Raw genomic sequence first — 23076 nt, 5'->3', positions numbered from 1 at the left:
ACTATTACAAAAGGCCTGAAGAGAAATAAATGGTACAACTATATGTATTGGAGAGAAGTCACTTCTAGCCTCAGTAATCTAAGAAGACTTTGCACGACTAGTAGCATTTGTACTAGGCTTTTAAGGATGCATAGAATTTCAATAGGTGGTCAGTCATAGGGGTGCAGGTGGAATGGAATGAAATAAAAAATAGGCTTAAAGATGCAATTGGAAAATCTCAAAAAACATAAGGTCTTTCATATACCGCTAGTAGGAATATAAATGATGCAGCCATTGTGGGAAAGTTTTTGACAGTTCTTCAAAAATTAAACACAGAATCACCATATGACCCAGCGATGCCACTTCTATGTATATACCTAAGAGGATTGAAAACATACATGTTCATACAAAAAGTTGTACACAGAAGTTCATAGCTGCATTATGTATAATAGACAAAAAGTGAAAACAACCTAAATGTCCATGAACTGGTAAGTGGATAAACAAATGTGGTATTTCCATCCAATGGAATATTACTCAGTCATAAAAATAAGTACTGACACACACCAGACATAAAAAGGCACATATTATATGATTCCATTTATATGAAAGATCCAGCACAGGCAAATCCATAGAAACAGAAAGGAGATCAGTGGTTGCATGAAGAGTCAGGGAGGGAGGAATGGGAGTGACTGCTAACAGGTCTGAAGTTTCCTTCTGGAACGATGAAAATGTGTCTGGAATTAGATAGTGGTGAATGCTGTATAACCTTGTGAATGTACAAAAACCAATTAACTGTACACTTTAAAATTTTATGGTAAGTGAATTATATCTCAACTTTTACAAAACTGTAAGGTACCTAGTGTACAACTATGGCTTTAGGCTAGAAAGAACTGGGGATAGATTTGAGTAAGACCATGTAAAAGGTGATAAACTGCTCATTGCCTACCTGGTCACCACCACTAGGAAGATAGAACCAGCAGCAATGTCACCCTGGGTGTCAGTAACATTAGCATCACATACACAAGACAGGTCATTCCTAAGTGCCCGGGAAGAATCAAGGTCAGAAGAAAAACCCAAAATAGATATGTGCTTCATGCCTTCAGACGGCTTATAGCCTCTCTTTGAAAATTATAATTCATTAAGACAATTCACTGAGTTTAACTCTCTAACATCTTAAAGTGCCTATAAATTCAAGTTTCAATAAGGCAACAGGGCATAATGGAAAGAATATTGTACTCAAGATCAGGAAAATTAGGTTCAAGTGCTAGTTCCATCAGGCACTGTTGTGAGACTTCATGCAAATCACTCAACCTTTCTGACAGTCCATTTCTTCCTCAATAAACATAGATAATACCTGCCTCACTAGTGCTATCAAAATGAAATAAGGTAAAAGCATTCTGAAAAAATAAAACTAAATAAATGTAATTTTTATAACATAATTCTGTGTAATTACAACTCTTTCATCCTGTCCCTCACCAGTGTCTACTTTCTATGCCTTTTGAAACTGGAATAATGATACTGAAAATCTAGTATGATACACTTTTATCAGCATTCACTTGAATTTTCTTTTTTCATTTTATTTATTTTTTCCAGTTTTACTGATGTAATTGGCATATAAGATTGTATAAGCTTAAGGTGTACAACATAATGACTTCCTATATGTATATATTGCAAAATGATTACTACGGTAAGTTTAGTTATTATCCATCACTTACACAGCTACAATTTTTTTTCTTCTGATGATCACTTAAATTTTCAAATATAGTTTTAGCCATTTTATAATTAAGTACTGACTCACAAGATCAAAAAAGTTTAAATATCCATAACACTTGTAGGAAAAATCTTAAGTTCCCATGATAAGTTGTAGTTACATATACCTAAACACATAAATGATTTGAATACATTTATGTCAATTCTAATATTTCCTTTGTCCTATCTTCTCTAAAATTTTAAAAGCTTGTCTCAATGTGGAATCAATAAAAGGACAAAATGTCCGATTATGCCTATTACTTCAGGAATATTTGGATATTGCTTTTGGCAGTTCATAAATATCTGATAAATTCGCTCAAACATGTACTCTTCTAATTCAGACTGTAATAGCATTACCTCAAAATATATCCGGTCAGCCAAAATGGAAACCATTTATAGCTACATGAAAACATTAAAGGCCAATTCTGCACATTTGGTGATACAGGCTTGGTGATACAGTACCGAAAAATGTCTACATAATGGATAAGTCCAAAATAATGGCATATCTAAAGAAATTAGTCTTCATCATGCAGATGAATATAAGTCCAAAATAATGGTGTATTAAAGAAATTAGTCTTCATCATGCAAATGAATATAAAAGCTTCATAATTTCCTACATACAGCAGAAGGATCATAGAATTTTCCTTATTGCCTAATGACCCAGTTACATAGCTCATCTCTATCTAGCACCTTCATTTGGCAGCAAATATAAAACATCCACCTAGAATGGTAATGTTTTTGCCAATGGCAAGAAAGCTTACTTCAAGTCTTAAAACACTGTAGATTTTTTTCTACCTCATATTAGATACGAAAATAAAAGGCAGAGGAAAAAGGATGAGAATTTGGACACCCCAAATTACCTATTTTTCTTATACAGGCAATCTCTTCAAAAACACTATGGTAAAAACTTTATGTCTTCTTTCTCAAAACTCTTTTTTTAACCTCCCTTCTTTTAAAAAATAAGTGTGGTTTTTAGCTTTAACTAGAACTTAAACAAAGGGGTGGAGGGAAAGGGGAACGAGCATTTTGCCCCATTTTTTTATTCCATTTGACATTTCAGAAATGAACCACTGGATGGCAACAGTTACTAGGGAGAGTAACCACAGACTCAGCTATTATCACTTAAAAAAACAAAGTCAGTCACTCTGGCCAAAATCTAGTTAGAAAAGTCATTTCTCAATCTATGATTTAACCAAAACATGCTTCCACTAATAAACAAATAAACAAACCACACACAATTTCTATCAAGTATATGTAAGCAGTAATATAATTAACTTTCAATATTAGTGTTTTTTAAGTCTTATAATAGTTAAATAATAAAATCTCGCCTATACATTTGTCAATAACCAAATGTTACCTTCTCTAAGACTATATTTCTGAAAATAGCAATTGTTTCAGAACTTAATAAAAACAAACATTTTATCTTAAACATGTACATTATATTATATATTTTTGTTTCTATATTCTCTAGTAATGTGGTCCTATCATGTAACAAGCATAATAAGGAACACTATCAACTTCTCAAATATAAGTAGGAAAAACACCGTTTTACATAGAACTTCTAACATAGAAATGGATAAAATTTTTATTTTTAACACATTAATTTTTATTCTGAGTTAAGAACTAAAATACTCATAGCTACAAATTTTGTTTCTACTAACTTTTAAGAATAATTATCATTCCCATAAATTCCAACTGAGATATGAGAAAGTTCAAGAGAAGGCTAAATCTTTATTTTACACTACCTCTCTTCGCAAATCTTCAAAAATGAAGCTCCCTTAAGAAATTCAGATTCAATAATTAAAAATAAGAAGCTAAAACATTTAAAATATCTAAAATACATTTTTAAAAATGTTCTTGTTATTTCTCCTCTCTTATTTAGTTTATATTTGAATAAACCAACATGTCTTACCTTTCTCCACCTAAAGTAAACCCTCTATTCTAAGTCAAAATCATCGCTTAAACCAATTTTGAAATACAGATGGCTTACTATTGATTTCTAGCTGGAGCAGTAAAAAGGATGGGTCAGTGCTCCAACAGATAATTACTGAAGGACACAGCAATTCCTTTTTGGAAAAAACACAGTACTCCAAAAGTTTCAATAGTAGTATCCACCACAAATATGCTCCATGAACCATGCAAAGGGAGAAAGTATCACAGTTGCAATTCTGGACCCAATAATGATAATTTAGGAATGAGTTTTGCTGATACTGTAAAGCCTAATCCAACAAAATCAGCAACGTCTTGAAATACTAGAATAAAAAGTCTGTATTCCTTAACATAAAAACTTCTCAGATTTCTTTCTACAAGGAAAATGTAGTCCCAATTTAAGACCCACAATCCTCTTCTCACAAAACAAACGGTATCTTGGGATTTCTTTGGCTTCACATAACATGAGAGAACCATCATGCTTTTCCTAATTCTAAGTTAAAACTGGAGAAAGCTAACTCTACTTTGCTCACCTACAAAAACTTCATTTCTAAACTATAGTTTTAATATAAAATATATTATTTTGAAGCATCTAATTAAAGATAGAAGATCTTTAAAAAAAATAATAACTACCATTAAGTACTTAAAAAAATAGGTCGCCATTAATAAAATGCTTCACGTGTATCAGCATATTTCATATATTATTCCATTCAATCATCTTTCCTGCTCAATGAAATAGATTAATTGATCTTCATTTTAAGTAATTGAAACTCAGAAAAGGTAAAACGACTTGCTCAAGATCACATAATGCAGGGATGTATTTCAGACTCCAAATCTCACACCTTTTCACCACACCAAACTGTATTAGTGAAACTTCTAAACAATGGAGTATAACTAAAATAAATACCAAGCAATGATGTAAACAAAGGATCTACAAATACTGCAATGCCGCAGTTTAACAGTAATAGTAATGCCAGGAAAAACTTTTAAAAATTAAATTAAACGTAATGGATTATCAAGCCCACTAACTCTTCTCTGCCAGAGACAAATCATATTTTCATTTAGTAATTTTTGGCAGCTACATCTACCTGATTTCTAACTAGCATATGTACAACAGAATTTGTGCCACAATAGGTTTTTTAAAAAGACTGCTTACATACTCATTACAAAAGCCACAGGAATGAAGTATCCAGCAATTAGGGCCAAGAAAATCTTTATGTTGAAGAAAGAAATGTTACTCTATATATCATAATAAATGGGTAAGGTTGAGGTTTAGAAAGAAGTCCTGACTTCTGCTCATTATCATCAATAGAAAATAAACATCGAACATTCCAAAGGAATACTCAATTTTAATAAGTTAAAAAGAGCTCCAACACCAATAAACCTCCGATTAATACCAATAAGGGGAGGACAGCATAATGACTAAGAGCAAGTCTTCTTAGAATACCAACCCACTGTTCACAGAGTGACCTAAGTTAACTTGTTTTACCGCTTAGCCTCATTTTCCTCAGCTATAAAATAAAAATAGCAGCAACTATATCAGTTATTGATGATTAAGAGAGACAACGTATCTAAACTTGAACAACAGTGCTTAACACATGATAATTGCTTAACAAATATTAGTTGTTATTATTACTATGAATATTACCACTACTACTATTATTAAAGTCAGGTGCCTAAGGATCTTGTCTTCCTATATTCCTACTCTCTACTCCATAAAAATAATATAAAATCAATTAAATTGTCTTAGATTAACGAATAACCTTAGCATATTAAGCACTGCACATACATTCATTCAACATTTATTAAGCACCTACTATGTGCCAGACATTCTAATATATACCAGGAACACAAAAATAAATAAGACATGATTCTTGCTCACTAAGAAAGATAATCAAATAAATGCAATAAAGTATTACAGACTCTATAATAGACAGTTATATACAGACAACATGAGAACACAGAGGAAGAAATGGTCAATTCCAATTGGGGCAGTGATGAAGGAAATCAGTTAGAGATGATGACTCTGAAATCAGCAGGTATACAACAGGATGGGGAAGAGGGTCAACAGTGATAGCAGCAGTGTAGAGTAGTAGTTATAAACATCAGCTTTACAGTCAAAGAAACCTGGATTTAAATCTTAGATGCATGACTTCATATATGTTACATAATGTCTCCAAGCTTCAGTTTCCTTATGTGCAAATTGGGAATAATAACACTTTCTTCATATGGTAGTTGTAAAGTTTATTTGAGAATATACAGAAAAGCCTTTAGCCCAGTGGATAATAAGCACTCAGCATATAGTAGTTATTTTTATGATTCTACAGACCAAGGCAGTGGAAGCAAATATACTAGGACATCTAAAGCTTGATATGTTCAGAGAACTACAGCAATTTGGTATGGCTGAAAAATAAAAAGCAAATAAAGTAGGGTACAGCAAGGATAGGGTTGGGAAAATACACAGAAGCCAAATCCTAAATAATCTGTATCCGAAACCAAGGAATTTGGATTTACACTTTATCTAAGGAATGGGAAGGTATTTTGGCAAAGGAGTGACATGACTGATCTGGCATTAGAGAGTTTACTCTGATAACACAATAGAGGAAGAATCAGAGAGGTGTAATCTTGTAGGCAGATACAGCCAAGGATTACTGCAATAAGTGCAGGTTAAAGATGATGGTTTGATGTACAGCAGAAGCAGTATGGATACAGGGAAAGGGACACATAAATTAGATGTTAAGAATGAACCTACATGACTTGGATGTGTGTAGTGAGAAGAAACAGATGTGAGCTCTGAGGTTTCTGAAGGATAGTGACTGGCTTTAGGGTGATGTAATTTATAAAGGTGCGGGGGAGGGGGGGAAGGATAAGGATTGAGGGAAAAATAATGAGTTCAGTTTTAGAACTGATGAGCCTTTTTAGAACTGAGGAACATATATACAGCAGGCAGTTGGAAGGTCTCTTAGCAGACTGCTAAAAGAAGTGAGACAGGAAAGCCACATGGATAGTTAAGAGAAGAATGCTGAGAGAGTAAACTGCAATGCCAAAGGCCCTGAACCAGGACATGCTTGGAGAGATTATAGAACATAATGAAGCAGTTGTGGTTTTGCTCAAATAGGAACACGAGACAATCTTATGCTGATGGACTTTGTAGCCTCTCATGTAAAATCATTGCCCCTTAAAACCTGCAACTTAAACCCCATCAAACCACTGAAGACAATCAAACATCAAACTTTACAGAGATCATCCAACGCACATAGGCCAATGATCCAGTTCAGGATCCTGGACTGTCAAGACCATAAGAAAATGAAATGAGGCGATGCAATTAAAGTGCACAATGCCTAGAACAGACATTCTGTTACTATATGAAAGGAGTTTAGTAAAACGAATACAATTTGAAATAATTTATCTATTTTCACATTCCCTGAAATGTTTAGTTTCTGAAAAGACTGATGGTCTTTAAGGGGCAGGGACCACAATCTTTTTATGTTTGTAATTCCAAAGCCTAGCACAAAGCTTAACAAATAGTAGGCTCTAGATAAATTATTGTGGAATAGATAATAAATCCACTCTACAGCACCCATCAGAATTCTCAAACAGACTGCCAAAGATTCTAATCTCTGAAAGACATAATTTTATGATGCAAGAAGTGGATTCAGGAAGAAGAGGCCCTACCCCAATCTAAACTAGCTTGATTTTCTTCTGTAGAGAATGAATGAATAACTGTAACAGATTAGCAACAAAGAGATCATCCACCATAGTGAGTATCTTTAATACTGTATTATCATATTACTGTAAATTTAGTTGGTGGGTGGTTATAGGTCAAATCCACATACCTGATTTAAGAGTAGCCTTAAATAATGGTCTCTTCGAATTAAAAGAAAATAAACTTTCCTTTGTTAACCTGTCAATCAAGTCATAAGTAAAACGGGTACTAAAATATAGTACAGACTTTCACTGGTCATAGAATTGACTAGTAATTTAACATAATTGGGATAATTTAAGCAGTGACATACAAGGTTTGTTTCTGCAATTTAATCACACAGGTGATGACACTGGCTTGGGTGTCAAGCAAATTGTATTGTCACTCGAATTCCTACCTCTTAAGCAGTTGTTAGATGATACCAGATGCAAAAACTCTAACTGCTATGTTTTTATATGTTATTCTATTTATACATTTGTTTATTATCCTGTAAAAAGAAATTCAGTCCATATTCTTCTTGCAGACTAAAGTCCACATCAGATACATTCAGAATACAACCACCCAAACCAACCATCTCCTCCAGCTGCAGTTTGATTTCCTTTCAAACATATATCCAGGCTTTGCTGGGGAGGAAATGAATGAAAAAAAAAAAATCACTAATATTATGACAACTTGCTCTTCTGATAGCCTGGCAAACACAGGTTTAAATTACATAAGTCCCCCCACTGCCCACTCTCACAATCCATCTTTAGCATATACAAGAGGAGCAGAAATTTTAAGAGCTGAATATTATTAATTGGGGTGGAGGGAGGATCTTTTGTGTATGACCGCAAATTCTGCAGCATATTCAATACCCTCTATTAAACCTCTCCTGAAGACCATATCAAGAGAACAAGAACATAGCTAATAACTCAGAACAGATAGAATGATCTTGAAAAAGAACAAAGTTAGAAAACTTAAACTTCCGAATTTCAAAATTTACTACAAAAAGCTACAATATCAAGGCAGCATAAAACTGGCATAAGGAAGACATATAAATCAATAGAATAGAATAGAATAGCATAAATAGCATAGAAAAGAATAGAAGTAAACCCTCTAGAAATAAACCCTTACATTTATAGTCAACTGATTTTTGAAAAGGGTGCCAAGACAATTCAATGGAGAAAGAAATAGTCTTTTCAACAAATGGTGTTGGGACAATTGAAAATCCAAATTCAAAAGAATGAAGAGAGACCTCTACCTCACATTTCATATAAAAATTAACTCAAAATGCATCAAAGACCTAAATATAAGAGTTAAAACTATAAAACTCTTAGAAGAAAACAGTCATAAATCTTTATGGACTTGGATTACACAATGGTTTCTTAGACATGACACTGAAGCACAAGCAACAAAAGAAAAAACAGATAAATATAAAAATTGGGCTTCACCAAAATTAAAAAATTTTAATGGCACAATCAAGAAAGTGAAAAGCCATCTTAAAGGAGAAAATATTTGCAAGTCATCTAAGGGACTAGTATCCAGAATATATAATTTTTTTTTCTTAAAAAAACACAATTCAACAATAAAAAGACAAATAACCCAATTAAGACATGGGAAAAATATCTGAGTAGACATTTCTCCAAAGATATACAAAAAGCCAACAAGCACATGAAAAGATGCTCAACTTCATTAGTCACTGGAGAAATGCAAATCAAAACCACAATGAGATACCACTCCATACACACTAGGATGGTTATAATAAAAAAACAAAAAACAAAAAATAACAAATGCTAGCAAGAATGTGGAGAAATTAGAACACTCATACATTGCTGGTGAAATGTAAAATGTTGCAGCTGCTGTAGAAAACAGCTTGGTAGTTTCTCGGAAAGTTAAACATAGAGTTATCTTTCAAGCAATTCCACTTTTAGGTATATAAGCAAGAGAAATGAAAATATATGTTCATGCAAACTTGTACACAAATGTTCACGGCATCATCATCCATCAAAACATGGAAATAACCCAAATGTCATCAAGTGTCAATCAACAAAATGTGGTATATCCACAAAATGAAATATTATTCCAATGATACAACATGCAGAAACCTTGAAAACAATACGCTAAGTGAAAGAAGGCAGGCACAAAAGACACACATTGTATGATTCCATTTACATGAAATGCCCAGACAAGGCAAATCCAGAAAGTAGATAAGCAGTTACCAAGGGCTGCAGGGAGGGGAGAATGGGAAATGACTACTAATGAGTATAAGGTTTTGTTTGGGGATGATAAAAATGTTTTAAAATAGATAGTGGTGATGGTTGCACAATTTTAACATACTTAATATAATATATTTAGGAATATATTAAAAACCACTGAACTGTACACTTTAAAGGGTGCATTCTATGATGTGTGAATCATATTTCAATTTTTAAAACTTTGAATTTGAAAAATACTTTAGAAGTTTGTTAAATGTTCTATTTTGATAAATGCACTGTGGTTATATTTAAAAATGTCTTTGTTGTTAGGGAATGTACACTAAAGAATTTAAGGGTAAAGAGGCATGATATATGCAACCTACTTTCAAATGGTTCAAAAAATAAATTATTTGTTAATGAGAGAAAGAGAATGAGACAAAATGAACATAATGGTGAATCTGGGTATAGAGGATATGAGAGGAGTTCCTTGTACTATTCTTGCAACTTTCCAGTAAGTTTGAAATTATATCAAAATAAAAAGTAACAAAAAAAAGAGAATGTATCCAATATAAATGGACTATTTCCTACTTTGGGATTTGCTCTTTGATAATGATAGTTTGTTTCACATGTTACTAAATTTAGCAACTGTACAATTTTTAAAAGAAAAAAATAAAAATGTAGAGATTTAGCAGAAAAATAAGTAAACACTTAGAGGAAAAAAAAAATCACTTAGAAGCTGATAAGAGCTGAAAGTCCTTTCAAAGTGTCCCACTCAAAGTATCAATTGACGTGGCCAAACTTTTTCTGCTTCAGATTTCATAAAATGCCTATGAAACTTTTTCAATTCTACATCATTAAAGAAAACACTATAGGTTCATTTATCTAGGTTAATAACATTGAGATAACTCTTCCAGAACTCTAATCATACAGAATAAAAAGTACTCTTCCTGGCATTTCATCAATATATGAAGCATCATGATCAATCACAAATAGTCAACATGAGGACAAATCAGGAAAAAAATAACATCTATTCAGAGCACAGTATTCCATGTAAGCCAGGTTCAATGGTTTCAGGGAGGACATCAGTGAGTACTCAGTCTCTTCCTACTATAAATGCTTTTTAATATTTTGTCAGACTCAAGCCTTTTATTTGCTAATATCTAGTGTGATGAAATAATTACATGATACTTGTATTAAAAAGCATTCTATAAAGTCAATGCAATCCCTATCAAAAGCCCAACAGCATTTTTTGCATAAATAGAAAGACTCATCCTAAAATTCATGTTGAATCTCATGGACCCTGAATAGCCAAAACAATCTTGAAAAAGGAACACTAAAGGAGGACTAACACTTCTTGATTTTAAAACTTACTACAAAAGCTACAGTAATCAAAATAGTGTAGTAGTGGCATAAAGACAGACATATAGACCAATGGAATAAAAAAGAAAGCCCAGAAATAAACCCTCCCATATACGGTCAATTGATTTGGCAAAGACCATTCAATGAAGAAAAGACAGTCTTTTCAATAAATGGCACTTGAAAAACTGGATATCCACATGCAAACAAACAAACAAACAAACAAACAAACAAACAAAGTTGGCCCCTGACCGTACACCATGCACATAAATTAACTCTAAATGGATCAAAAGACCTAAATGTAAGAGCTAAAACTATAAAATTCTTAGATGAAAACACTAAAAAAAAACTGTCGTAACATTGGATTTGGCAATGATTTCATGGATATGACACCAAAAGTACAGACAACAAAAGAAAAAAAATAAATTGGACTTTACCAAAATTAAAAACTTAAGCATGGAAGGACACTTTCAAGAGGGTGAAAAGGCAACCATGGAATGGGAGAAAATATGTGCAAATTATATATCTGATAAGGGATTAATATCCAGAATATATACAGAACTCCTGCAATTAAACAATGAAAAAACAACCCAATTAAAAATGGGCAAAGGATTGAATAGACATTTCTCCAAAGAAGATATACAATGGCCAATAAGGACATGAAAAGATGCTCAACATCACTAATCATTAGGGAAGTGCAAATCCACCCCCCAATGAGATACCACTTCATACCCATTAGGATGGCTGTATCAAAAACAAAACAAAATAACAAGAATTGTCTAGTGGAGAAATTGGAACCCTTTTGCATTGCTGGTGGGAATGTAAAATGGTATAGCTGCTATGAAAATCAATATGGTGGTTCCTCGAAAAATTAAAAATAGAAGTACCATATGATCCAGCAATCCCACTACTGGATATATACCCAGAAGAATTAAAAAACAGGAACTTGAACAGATATTTGTACACTCATGTTCACAGTAGCATATTCACAACAGCCAAAAGTTAGAAGCAATCCAAGTGTCCATCAATGGATGGGATAAACAAAATATGGTATATATATATACAATGTATATCAGTCTTTAAAAGGAATGAAATTCTGGTACATGCTACAATAAGGATGAACCTTGAAGACATTATGCTAAATGAAAAAAGCCAGTCACAAAGATAGAAATACTGTATGATTCCACTTATTTGATATACCTAGAGTAGTCAAATTCATAGAGAAAGAAAGTAGATTTGTGGTTGCTAGGGGCTGGGGAAGGGAGGCAGGGGTATTATTGTTTAATGGTTACAGAGTTTCCATTTGGAAAGATGAAAAAGTTCTGGAGATGACTGGTGGTGACAGTTACACAACGATGTGAATGCACTTAATGCCACTGAACTGCACACTTTAAAAAAGGTAATTTTATCTTATGTCTATTTTAACACAATTAAAAAATGGTTAAGATGGTTATTTTTGTTATGTATATTTTACCACAATTTAAAGAAAAAGAAAACTTGTTCTCAATCTAATTGTCCTCATTACAAACTGTTAAACATATCAAACTTACCTTGGCAACTTAATAAACCTTTCTTCTGTTCAATTCTTTAGTTCTTAGGGCTAATCCTTGGGGATATACTTGAACTTCTCTTTTCAAAATTGCACATGAATGCAAGTGAAGCAAACCACTAGGATACAGTGGCATATCTTTAAACACACACACACACACACACACACACATACACACACACACACACACACCCTTTCCACTACTGAAAACAGCATCCATTAAAGAAAAAACTGTGAGAACTGAAGTGTATAATGGAAAAAGAACAAAATGTGCTTTTTTGATAAAAGTTGCTAAATTTCAGTCTAGCAAATAAAAAAGAGCCTTATAACACAATTTTACTTTCTTACTGATTTAGGTAAAGTTGGCTGGAAAAAAGGTAAACCAGTCAATCATCAAAGCAAATGATCTTCATTCATAAGAACCATACACTGTCAGTAACCACTAATAGAACAGTACAGATTTTAATTTTTATAAATTAATTAGAGTTAACAATATTTCCAAAACAAATGTTTCCCATATTGACAAAGGTGTGAAGTTGGGTAGATGCCTTAAGTCTCTTAAAATGAATAATGACAAGGCCTGAACTTTTCGTGTAAGTTCAATTACAAAATTACCTTAGAATAGTGCTCCTCCTATACTCAATGGTATATCTTTGATTTCTGTCTTAATATATTTATCTACACAGTAGTCACCAATTTCATTAAATAATATAAAACCTTTCCAACAAGGTCAACAATGGATGATACGCTAATCTGAAATAGATATTTCTTAAGCAACTAATTAATTCGTTGGTACAATGCATCATAAGAGAAACAGTAAGCAGAACAATATAGCAGGCAAGAAAACTAGAATGGTAGTCAGATGACATATTTTCTACTAAACATTAACTGTGTGATTCTAGGCAAGTCACTTAGCTCAGTGGTTCCCAGGTTTTTGAGGCTTTACCCAGGGTCCTGACATGAAGTTGCCTATTTGATATTTTGTCAAATATCATTTTGTTAACAGTAGGAAGGCAATTATCTCAAAATAGAAAAAATTTGGAAAAATAGCTTTATGAGAAATTCACTACATTGTCCTTACTTTTCTCATTTCACTTGAGATCTATGAAAACTTCAACAGGGACTAAGCAAGCATTTATTGGAGAAACAGCATTCGGTAACCAAAAACTTTGCCTATTACTTAATCTGAAGAAGCAAAATAGTAATATGGGTTTCAGATTCAGTACTGGATTCAAATCCCAATTTACCACTTACTGGCTGTGTAACATTTTAACCATTTTTTTTTTTGTTTTTTGGATTCATCATTTCTCTGAGCCTACATTTATTCATCTATAAAAATGTAGATAATACCTACCTCAAAGGGATGTTGAAACGATTAAATAAAATAACGAAAGTATCTAGTACGATACTGGCATATAATAAGCATTCAATAAATGGTAGCAGTTACCTAAAAATGAGATGAGATAGGATTATCACCAAGATTCTATGACTTTATAAACAAGTAACAGGAGAGGAAAATTGTAAATAATAAGGTCCAAGAAGATTGAAATAGTTCACTTATAGTGGGTTAAAAATAAAGAACTGATTTCTCACAACTTTGGTTCTGTATGAAATTTGGCAAAAAAAATGGTAGACTCATTTCTTTATACATGCCAACTCAAGACTAATGCTTTTTAAAAAACTGCTTTGCTTTCTCTAAAGCAACATATTTTATTTATATTATCCATCATTGCATCAGAGGGCCAGAATTGATTTTCAGAGGTCATCTAGTACATCATCATTCTACTATAGGATAGGCTCAGAAAGGAATATCGTTAAATTCATTCCCAATGCTTCATTCTTAACATGTTTTAACACTTTGATTAGATAAAATATCTAAATCATTCTCAAATTTACCATTTAAAAATCTCATATGAATAATGTTATCTTTTGTGCAACAATGGAGAAAATTAAAATATATATTTGTATTTCCATGAAGAAATTCTGAAAAAAAAAAAAAAATGTTTAAGACAAAAAGTGTGGAGGGCAGGATATCTAGGAGCAAGGTTGAGATCAAGACTTTTCACTGTATTTGTCTTTATTTTACTTTGACTTATGAACTATATGAATGTAATCACCAATTGAAACGTACTAAATAACCAAAAGAAAACCTCTACATACTTCAAATTTCACAGTAAGGTTTACTTCTACCTATACCTAATCAACTGTTTTGACCCACCATTCTTATAGCCATAGTCATCAATGCATCTTTGTTATATAGTCTTCAGGCTTTACAGAATAAAACTTGTGCAAGCTTGATACTCATGAGCTATAACAAATTGGTATAGTTAATAACCTGTAACTTTTCCTTCAATAAACATTTCCAATGTCTCCAAAATTTGCTTGCTAGAATACAAAGTTATTTCCTATTTTATCACTACCAATGATAATTTATGGACTAAAGCCCTTTCTGCCTTGAACAATGTCCCCACAAAGGTTTTTTCAGAAATTCATTTCCTGGTCAATAAATAAATTTTTCAAAAATAATATAGTATTTTAAGTGAAAGTTCTCTAGAATGACAAATTTACCATAGAAAATTTATAGCATTAAACCTTCCAGTACCCTCATTCAATTTCTCTCTTGTTCAGGTTATAAGCTTAAGCCTTGAGATGCTATTAAAAGCAGTGACTCACCTTGTTTACCTGAAGTTTGAATACAGAGTATTCACGACAAAATTGCCATCCCTGACAATAAGAGTGGCCTCTAGACCAGTGGTTCTCAACCAGGGGTGATTTTGCACCCAGGAAACGCCGGCAATGTATAGAGACATTTTTGGCTGCCACAGCTAGGTGAGTTTTACTGGCATTTGGTGGTTAAAGGCTAGGGATGCTGCTAATGCATAGGCAAGCCCCTCATAACAAAGAATTATCTGGCCCAAAATTTCAATATGTTGCTATTGAGAAAACTTGCTCTAGATTTTAGATCATAAATAATCCTAAAGTAAATAATCCATCTCCTTTCCTACTAGTGAAAATCAAAATGGAACTTCTGATTGGACTGTACTTTTTACTCTTAATTTTCAGAAAAAAAAATCCCTAAAGCTTTTGTAATAATTTGCTATATAATTTGATATAAATTACTATATACAATGTCTGTGTGCTTTTACCTAATTATTATCATTACTTTTTTTTATGCCTACAGCACCCGGTCTTCCTAGGTGGTCTCCCAACAAAGTACTAACCAAGCCCGACTTTGCTTAGCTTCCGAGATCAGATGGGATCGGGTATGTTCAGGGTGGCATGGCCGTAGACACTTTTACCTAATTTTAAATATGACACCTGCCTCAAAAAAAAAACCCAAAACTTCATTATGATATAAAGCTATGCTTTCTAAATGGATATCTGTCTTTACAGATAGGCTTATATAAGCCTGGACAATTTACTTTAAAAAATTTACTATTAGTTACCTCTAAGAAGTGGGCTTTGAAGGGTCAGTAAGGGTGAGAAAGAGGACTTTCACTTTTCACCTTATACTGACACTATATTTTTATAATTTTAAAAGGAAGATGTCACACATACACATACAGTATATGCATAGATTCTTATGACAGAAAATTAAGAGTCATAAACTTCACCAAAGTCCTTTCTTTAGAAATTTTATTTTTCTTTTAACTTACTAAAATAAAAGACTACAAATCTAAAATTAACATTTAAAAACTGGTGTTTAAGAATCTCTATTCTGAACAATGGGTACATTTCAATAAGGTCCATGCAACTTCTGACTTTAAGACCTTTGACAGCTAAGGAACATATTCATTGTGCCTGAAGAAAAACAAAACATATATTTATCCTAATATTTAAAACAAGAACCTAAGATCCCAAACAGTGGAATTTCTTAAGGTAGCACAATTCTAATATATAAAATTTACAAACGACCCAAGCCCCTGCCTCAAGCTAAAAGGTCTTTTAACTTAGCCAGCAAGGAAAAGGAACTGTTTTTTCTCAGCTAAAAGCTCTAATAGTGAATAGAAAAAAAGGTCCTTAGAGTATCTATATCTCTGTATACCAAATGTATAAGACGTTGACTAATTCTAGAGCAAATATGCTAGGCCTCTATGTTTCTTACTTATTTCTCACCTAGTCCTGCCCCATTTGGGGAATTAAACAAACTCCACTCTCAAACTACAAACTCATTATCTCTCTGGATGTCTAGATTCTAAATACTTGGTTCTAAAACGTCTGTGAAAGATGAAAATAAAGGTTTTAGTATTATTCATCAAATGACAGTTTGGTGTGTTTTTTGAACAATATTATTTATGGTCGTCACACTGGTAATTCAAAGGCAATAATATGGGAGAAGACAGCTCATCTTGTCAGAGAGGAAAGAGAAAAGGCAAGAAATATGCTTGGGCGAAATAGGTCACTTCATTCACAAAGGCAAAGACTACACATTACCACATGTGCTCTACAGCAGACTAGGTACTCCAGGAATTTCTCTATGTGATATGGGAGAACGGGACGCAAAACCAAAATTTCCTTTCTCCATAGGTTAAGAAAGAATCTACATACACACTGAGCATCATCTTAGATAAGGCTAAAGTCTCTGGGTACCCTAGAAACCCCCACTCCAAAACTGAGGTCTATGTATATACTTAATATCAAAATCCTTTTTAGGCACAGAAAACTTAAGTAAACAGGAGAATAAGGGGGTCTTTTACTATTAGCTTAAATGGGTAAAGGAATCATGAGTAAACATAAAAAAACCCACGAAAGGTATGGATTCTGCTCATAGCTTTAACCACATGGTATGCCAATTTCAAATGAAATGCTGTGTGTGTGTGTGTGTGTGTGTGTGTGTGTAAGCCTCACAGAAACGGTTACTTCAAAAGCTCATTTCCAAGATCTAACACATGAGTCCAAAGAGTTAGAGATTTGTGACTTTGGAGGCTCCACTAGCATTCTACCTCTGAAGAAATTTAAGACTACTACTTATGTAAAAGCAAATAGTGTTTTGTTTTGTTTTTTATTTCACCTATGTTAATTATGTTAAAATAATCCAGAAAATCAAGGACTTAGACCCTTTCGGTCTTACAAATTTCAAAGAAAAATAGACTGTAGAGCCTAAATATATTCCCACTTTATTTCCTAGGTAAAAAGTATACATGTTCTAGGTTCATCTCTCATAAAGGACAAAAGAAAAAGGATAAAGGATAAAGGATAAAGGAAAGCCTCCCACAAGCCCAAGAGTGGAGGTGAAATTCAAAGATACAGACATTCAAGGGACTAACTCTCTTACAACCTATACACTATTTTTTTCCGAAGCAAAACGTTGGGGTCAGAATGTATGAAGGTTTTAAATCTAAAGGAACCCCTGTTCAGACCTAGAAGGTAAAACTGTGCACTAACTGTATTTTGCAACCCACAAATACAGTTTCTCCTATTCCTCTCAAATACAACAGCCAGGACAGTTGTACACAAAGAGAAATCCCTGTACTTTAACACCAAGATCAGAGGTTACAATAATTGGTCATAGGAAATGAACCAAGCACCTTAGAACCAAAATAGAATATACTCTGAGCACTCAGAACAATAGTCATCACAGTACAGGACTATATACAAGCCATAGGGAAGAGGAAGAAAGTACATATATAAATTATCTCCTTCTCTAGAGCTCAAAAGATGACGTCTACTATCCTAGATTGCTCAGACCTAAAAAGACCCAAGATATACATAAGAGTTAAAAGAAATGAAGGACTTTATAACTAAATTCTCTCACTGCAGAAGGTGTCCATAGGGTGCCCACCTTCTCCAAGCCAAAAAATCTCGACTTCATCTATCCTGCTACTCTGAAGTCCAAAAATGCAAGGGAACTTCCTTTTCCTGTCTAACTTCACAAAAGGTCCCAGGTGCAAGACTCACGTGATTTTTCAGTGTAACAGCAGCGAGCTCCGTAATACTCGCCTGTTTCAAACTAAAGAAGGGAATTACGAACCCGACTTAAATACACAGGTAAGGCATAAAACAAATAAATGTCCAGCCCCTCGACTTTAGGGAGACGGATGTGGAAATGCTCTTTGAGCTATCAAGCTCTGCCTCCCTGTCTCTGTCTCAATCTCTCCCCTCTCCCTCTTTCTGTCTCGTTCTCTCAGTACCAAGGGCAGGGACTCTGGCAAGACCCCGCCCCCCCAACAGCAAAGCGGGGTGGGCGGGAGGTAGCCTAGCGAGTCCTTCTTCCCGCGCGAAGCTCAGAGACCAAAGGACTCCCCATTGTGGGTCTACAGACGGTGACGGGAACCGGTCCGGCTCCAGCCGCGGGCTGAAGAGTAAGCTGAGGGCGTACTAGGCCCGCACCAATGCCACTGCCGCCTTGGAGCCGATCGCTGTCAGAGAACGACTCCGCCCGCGCAGCGGGAGGGTGGCCCCTGCCTTGTGCCGGACCAGAGAGCATTCATGCCCCACGCTGTGTGGGAGGTGGGGGTCCTGGAGCCGTACCTCGGACACTTCGTCTTCGTCGCTGCCAGAGGCACCACCTCCACCCCCGGTCCTCAACACAGCAGCCGCCAACTTGAAATCCAGCGCCGCGTCCCCTCCGCCCGCACCGCTGCCTCCGCCACCGACTCCCGGCGCGGGCCCGGCCTCCCCAAAGAGTCTCACGGTGCGGATCCCCAGTCCGACCCCTCCCGGCGGAGGCGGCTCCGAGGCCCCGGCTGGGGCGGATCGCGGAGCCACCGAGTCCAGGTCCTCCTCAAAGGAGGTGCCGCCGCCTCCGCCGTCGGTCAGCATGGTCGCACGCGGAGCCGGAGACACTGCCGAGTCACTCGCGGCCACCGCCGCCGCTGATCCCGGGAACGAGAGGAGCAGCAGGAGGAAGAAGCGTCTCCTTCCCCCCGTCCCAGCAGCGCCACTAACTTCTCACTGCCTAACCTGCTGCCTCCCGCCCCCCACACTCGCCACTGGCTACAGCACCAAAGCGACTGCAGATCATTGGCCAAGGTGACCCGTCGCTCAGGCCCTTCGTCACGCGCTGCTCGCTGGCTCAGGGCCCCCAAGCTGCGTTGACCCGCGCAGGCCTAGGCGGTTGCGAACACCCGCCTCCTACACCCCGCGCGCTGACTTCCGGTCTTTTTCTATGTCTATTGGTCAAACTCTCTGACTATCGCATCACGACCTTAAAGTGGATTAGTTGGCCTTGTGGTCAGTCATAGTGACCCCTGACAATGGGAGACTTCATTGGCGCCATAAAATGTCGGTCACTTTGTCACAGGACGTCGCGTGGTATAATTGGCCGGTAAGAGTACCATTCATCCCGCCTCCATCTGAGGTGACGGGAAAGGGTTGGGGAATTTCCACTTCTGATAAAAATGACGGCTGAGGTGACGACCCGTAAGAATTAGTGGGATTTGGAGTAGAATTTACTGTGCGTTCAGGGAGGCTTCTACGTCAAGTATGTAAGAGGCACAGAGGCATCGCAGTTCCCACCTGTCGCTCTCGGCGGAGCGCGGAGACTGCGGCCGGAGGTTTGCTGTACGAGGATTGGAGGAAGAAGACATCAGTCCCAGCTAGGCTCCACCTTCCTGCCGGTCCCTGGTTGGAGGAGCCGAGCGTCAGTCACTAAAACAGTCGCCCCTTTGGGACAGGTGAGGCTGCCTAACTTATCAGCCTCAGGCTCTTTGGGCCGGAGGAGAGGGTTGCGAGAGGCAAGGCGCAGGGCCAGTCCTGCTGCACGCCTCCCGCCTTTCCGAGGGGAGCCCTCCGTACGGAGCTCAGGGAACCATAAAGGCTGCTTGGGATGGCCGCCTGGAGGCGATTCTGCCTGCCCGCGTGCCAGGACGTGGCTGGGCGCGGCAGTTCTACTACCTGCGGGCGGGATCGCCCCGCGGGGCCGCGTTCTCTTGCTTGTAGAAGGCGGCAGGCCTGAGGGCTGGACAGCGCCATGCCTCAGTACTGGGAACTGTCCCACTAAGGAAGGTGGGAAAGCCGCGGAGAGCGCGCGGAGTCGGACTGCGGGGTCGAACGCAGTGCTTAAGAGTGCGTGTTCTGGAGCAGTTTCGAGTTCTGGTGCTGCCACTTATTTGCTGTGTGACCTCAGGGCGTTTGTTGTTTAATCTCTGTGACTTTCAGTTGGTTTATCTGTCTAAGGCGGGTTATAGTACCTCCCTCATTTGGTTGCTGGTATGAATAAATTAGATAATAACATAAGGCGCTTAGTAAAGTTTCATACTTACAGTAAAGACTTATTTTTGTTAGCTACTCTTCCTTCAGGAGCCCTCCCTCACCTGCCCCTGGGTCCAGCCATCCAAACCAATTCTTATCAGATCTCTGTGATGCAAAACAAAGCTAGCTAAGGGGATCTTTCCTCCTCTAAGGATCTCTACCTCTGTTATCTCTCTCTGTTTCCTTTGTCAATAAAGAGGGGTTTAAAAATGCTCATGCTCCAACTAATCCTATGATCAAAGATCACAAGAAAGGCATTTTGTGAAGTTTGTATGGCAAATGTCCTTTGACCCAGAGAGTGTCTATAGAATTTTTAGTCAACATGTTGGCTAAAAGCAAATGATTTGGCATTGTCTCCTCTCTTGGAACTTTCACAAAGGACTTTGTTATCGCTCTCGCTCTCTCTCTCTCTCTCTCTCTATATATATATATATATAGATAGATGATAGATAGATAGATAGATAGATATAGATAGATATAGATAGATATAGATATAGATATATATTTAGACGAGGCAACCCTTGGTTGACCTCACAGATTGCAAGGACCTTGTCAGCTTACAACTCCTTATTTTGTATTTTTTTTACGCCTACAGGACTTGGTTTTTCTAGGTGGTCTCCCATCCAAGTACTAACCAGGTCCGACCCTGCTTAGCTTCCGAGATCAGAGGGGATTGGGCTTGTTCAGGGTGGCATGGCGGTAGACTACAGAGGACTTTGTATATCTTGATTGTGCAGTATTTAATATTTTACCTCTTTGAACTGGAATCTGAAAATTTTATAAAGAATATAATGATTTTTAAAAAGTACTTTTAAAATGGATTCTGCTAGACATTTAAAGAACATTTTGAAGATTATGAACATTTCTTTGGCTTGATAATTGTTCATTTTGGCATTTCACATGCAAAAAAAAGACTTTTCTATGACATGTTAGCAGAAGGAATATTTTTAGATAATAAGTCGTTCAAAGGCAAAAAGGTTGTGTATCTTTCTAGAAAACTATTTTAATGTAAATGCCATGTACATAGGCTTTAGTTAGAATTTGTTGAACTTAATTAGCCCATATCCTCAGTGTTGTCTAAGGCATGTATGACTAGGTTACAACCCAACTAATAGCTCCAACAAAAGAAACCCAGCACTGCCCAACCCACTTCAAAGCTGGATTATCCAGAATTGGTATGGATACATCCTTAGGCAAAAACAGGTATTGACTGGTGCAGCATTACAAAGGAACTACTTGTCATTCCTACCACTAATACAAAATAATTTCTGATGCAACTCCTTGAACAAACTCATTAAATTCTTTAAACAAATGTAATGAATCTCAAGGACAGAGAGAAAGGAAATATGATTATATACATTTTCCCCAGTATATTTGAGAGAGAAAAATACTCTCTCAGTATATAAAAAATACTGTACTCAGTGCCTAGCAACCAACCATGAGTATTGCCAGGAAAATATGAGCAGTAATCTTTGTTTCTCCTGGACCTTTACCTAAGACATTTATTGCCTTAGTTTGACAGTCAGTGTGGAAGTTAGGAATTCCAAATCTCCTAGATTTTGGTGACTGCTATATAGGGTCTGTATTAAAAAAAGATTGAATATTTGCATATATACCACATTCATGTGGTTTTATAAATGAGAAAACTAGTTGATTAATATAATATATAAAATCACAATGAGTTCAATATAAAATATCAACAAATACGTGAGTTAGTGTGTAACCTTAGTTTTGATATGTTGTATCTTAAGATGATATTTACTACTGAGAGAAAAGTAATACACTGATTTTTCAAATGCTGAATAAATCGTAGAGAGCAAAATCCCTCTTAAAAGTATATTTGTTAGAAATGTGCATTAGTCTTTCAGATAGGGAAGAAAAGGCGAAAAGGGAACACTGTATACCTCAAGGTATTCCACAAAAGTTGTAGATAAAGGGAATTTAGCTATAGATAGATCTTTCACTGCAACCTGTGTTTCCTCAAGACATTTAATTTCTGCATGTCAGTCCATCTCAGTTCAGTCCATTTATATAAGGGAAGAAGGTTAAGTAAACCAAATTTATTACATTTGGATGTTACAACCTTTGTAATAACCCTATCAAGATTTTACCCATTTTACAGATGAAGAAATTGAAACTCCAAAAAGGTTAAGTAACTTACCCAAGCTTATAAGGCCATTCTGTGGAATAGCTATGATTTGAATTTATCTCTGCTTCATCACAAAACTCATGCTCTTCCCACTATATCACATTGATTCCATGTTATCCCTTATGGCTAAGGAACTTCATCAATCAGGTAATCTGATATAATACTCCAACATTATATCCTTCTCATAAACCTGCTAATTAGCCTTGTAGGTTAAGTTATCCCTAACTACCACCAAATCCACCATCTTCTTCCTTTGTAAATTAAACATTTAATTTAAGACTTATATCCTGATTTC

At 36.0% G+C, this 23076-nt stretch overlaps 1 protein-coding gene, 1 long non-coding RNA gene, 1 other non-coding gene and 1 pseudogene across 7 annotated transcripts in view; 1 reads left to right on the top strand and 3 right to left on the bottom strand.

Moving 5' to 3' along the window:
• LOC105306972 (ankyrin repeat and KH domain-containing protein 1) overlaps positions 1 to 19354 on the bottom strand; it is a 90710-nt gene extending 71356 nt beyond the window's left edge. For 4 of the 5 annotated variants that reach the window (XM_011382298.2, XM_011382299.2, XM_011382301.2 and 1 more), the window contains exon 1: positions 18911 to 19349. In XM_011382298.2, coding sequence (XP_011380600.1) covers positions 18911 to 19201 — 291 coding nt within the window. In that variant the 5' untranslated portion in view covers positions 19202 to 19349. Of the gene's footprint in view, positions 1 to 18910 lie in introns of all 5 variants that reach the window. The other variant, XM_011382300.2, reaches the window with a different exon arrangement.
• On the bottom strand, positions 15612 to 15730 carry LOC111732569. Its single transcript, XR_002777607.1, has one exon. It is a non-coding gene; the product is annotated as a 5S ribosomal RNA (ribosomal RNA).
• A 128-nt stretch (positions 19355 to 19482) lies between the features above and the next one.
• Positions 19483 to 23076, top strand: part of LOC111732551 — a 32989-nt gene continuing 29395 nt past the window's right edge. The window contains exon 1 of the long non-coding RNA XR_002777603.1: positions 19483 to 20055. This is a non-coding gene — a long non-coding RNA (uncharacterized LOC111732551). The remainder of the gene's footprint in view (positions 20056 to 23076) is intronic.
• On the bottom strand, positions 21219 to 21337 carry LOC111732575 (annotated as a pseudogene).

Source organism: Pteropus vampyrus, unplaced genomic scaffold (genome assembly GCF_000151845.1).
Source record: "Pteropus vampyrus isolate Shadow unplaced genomic scaffold, Pvam_2.0 Scaffold470, whole genome shotgun sequence".
NCBI classification, from domain to species: domain Eukaryota; kingdom Metazoa; phylum Chordata; class Mammalia; order Chiroptera; family Pteropodidae; genus Pteropus; species Pteropus vampyrus.
Note: the sequence above shows the minus strand (reverse complement) of the source record. Positions and strands in the feature narration are given on the sequence as shown.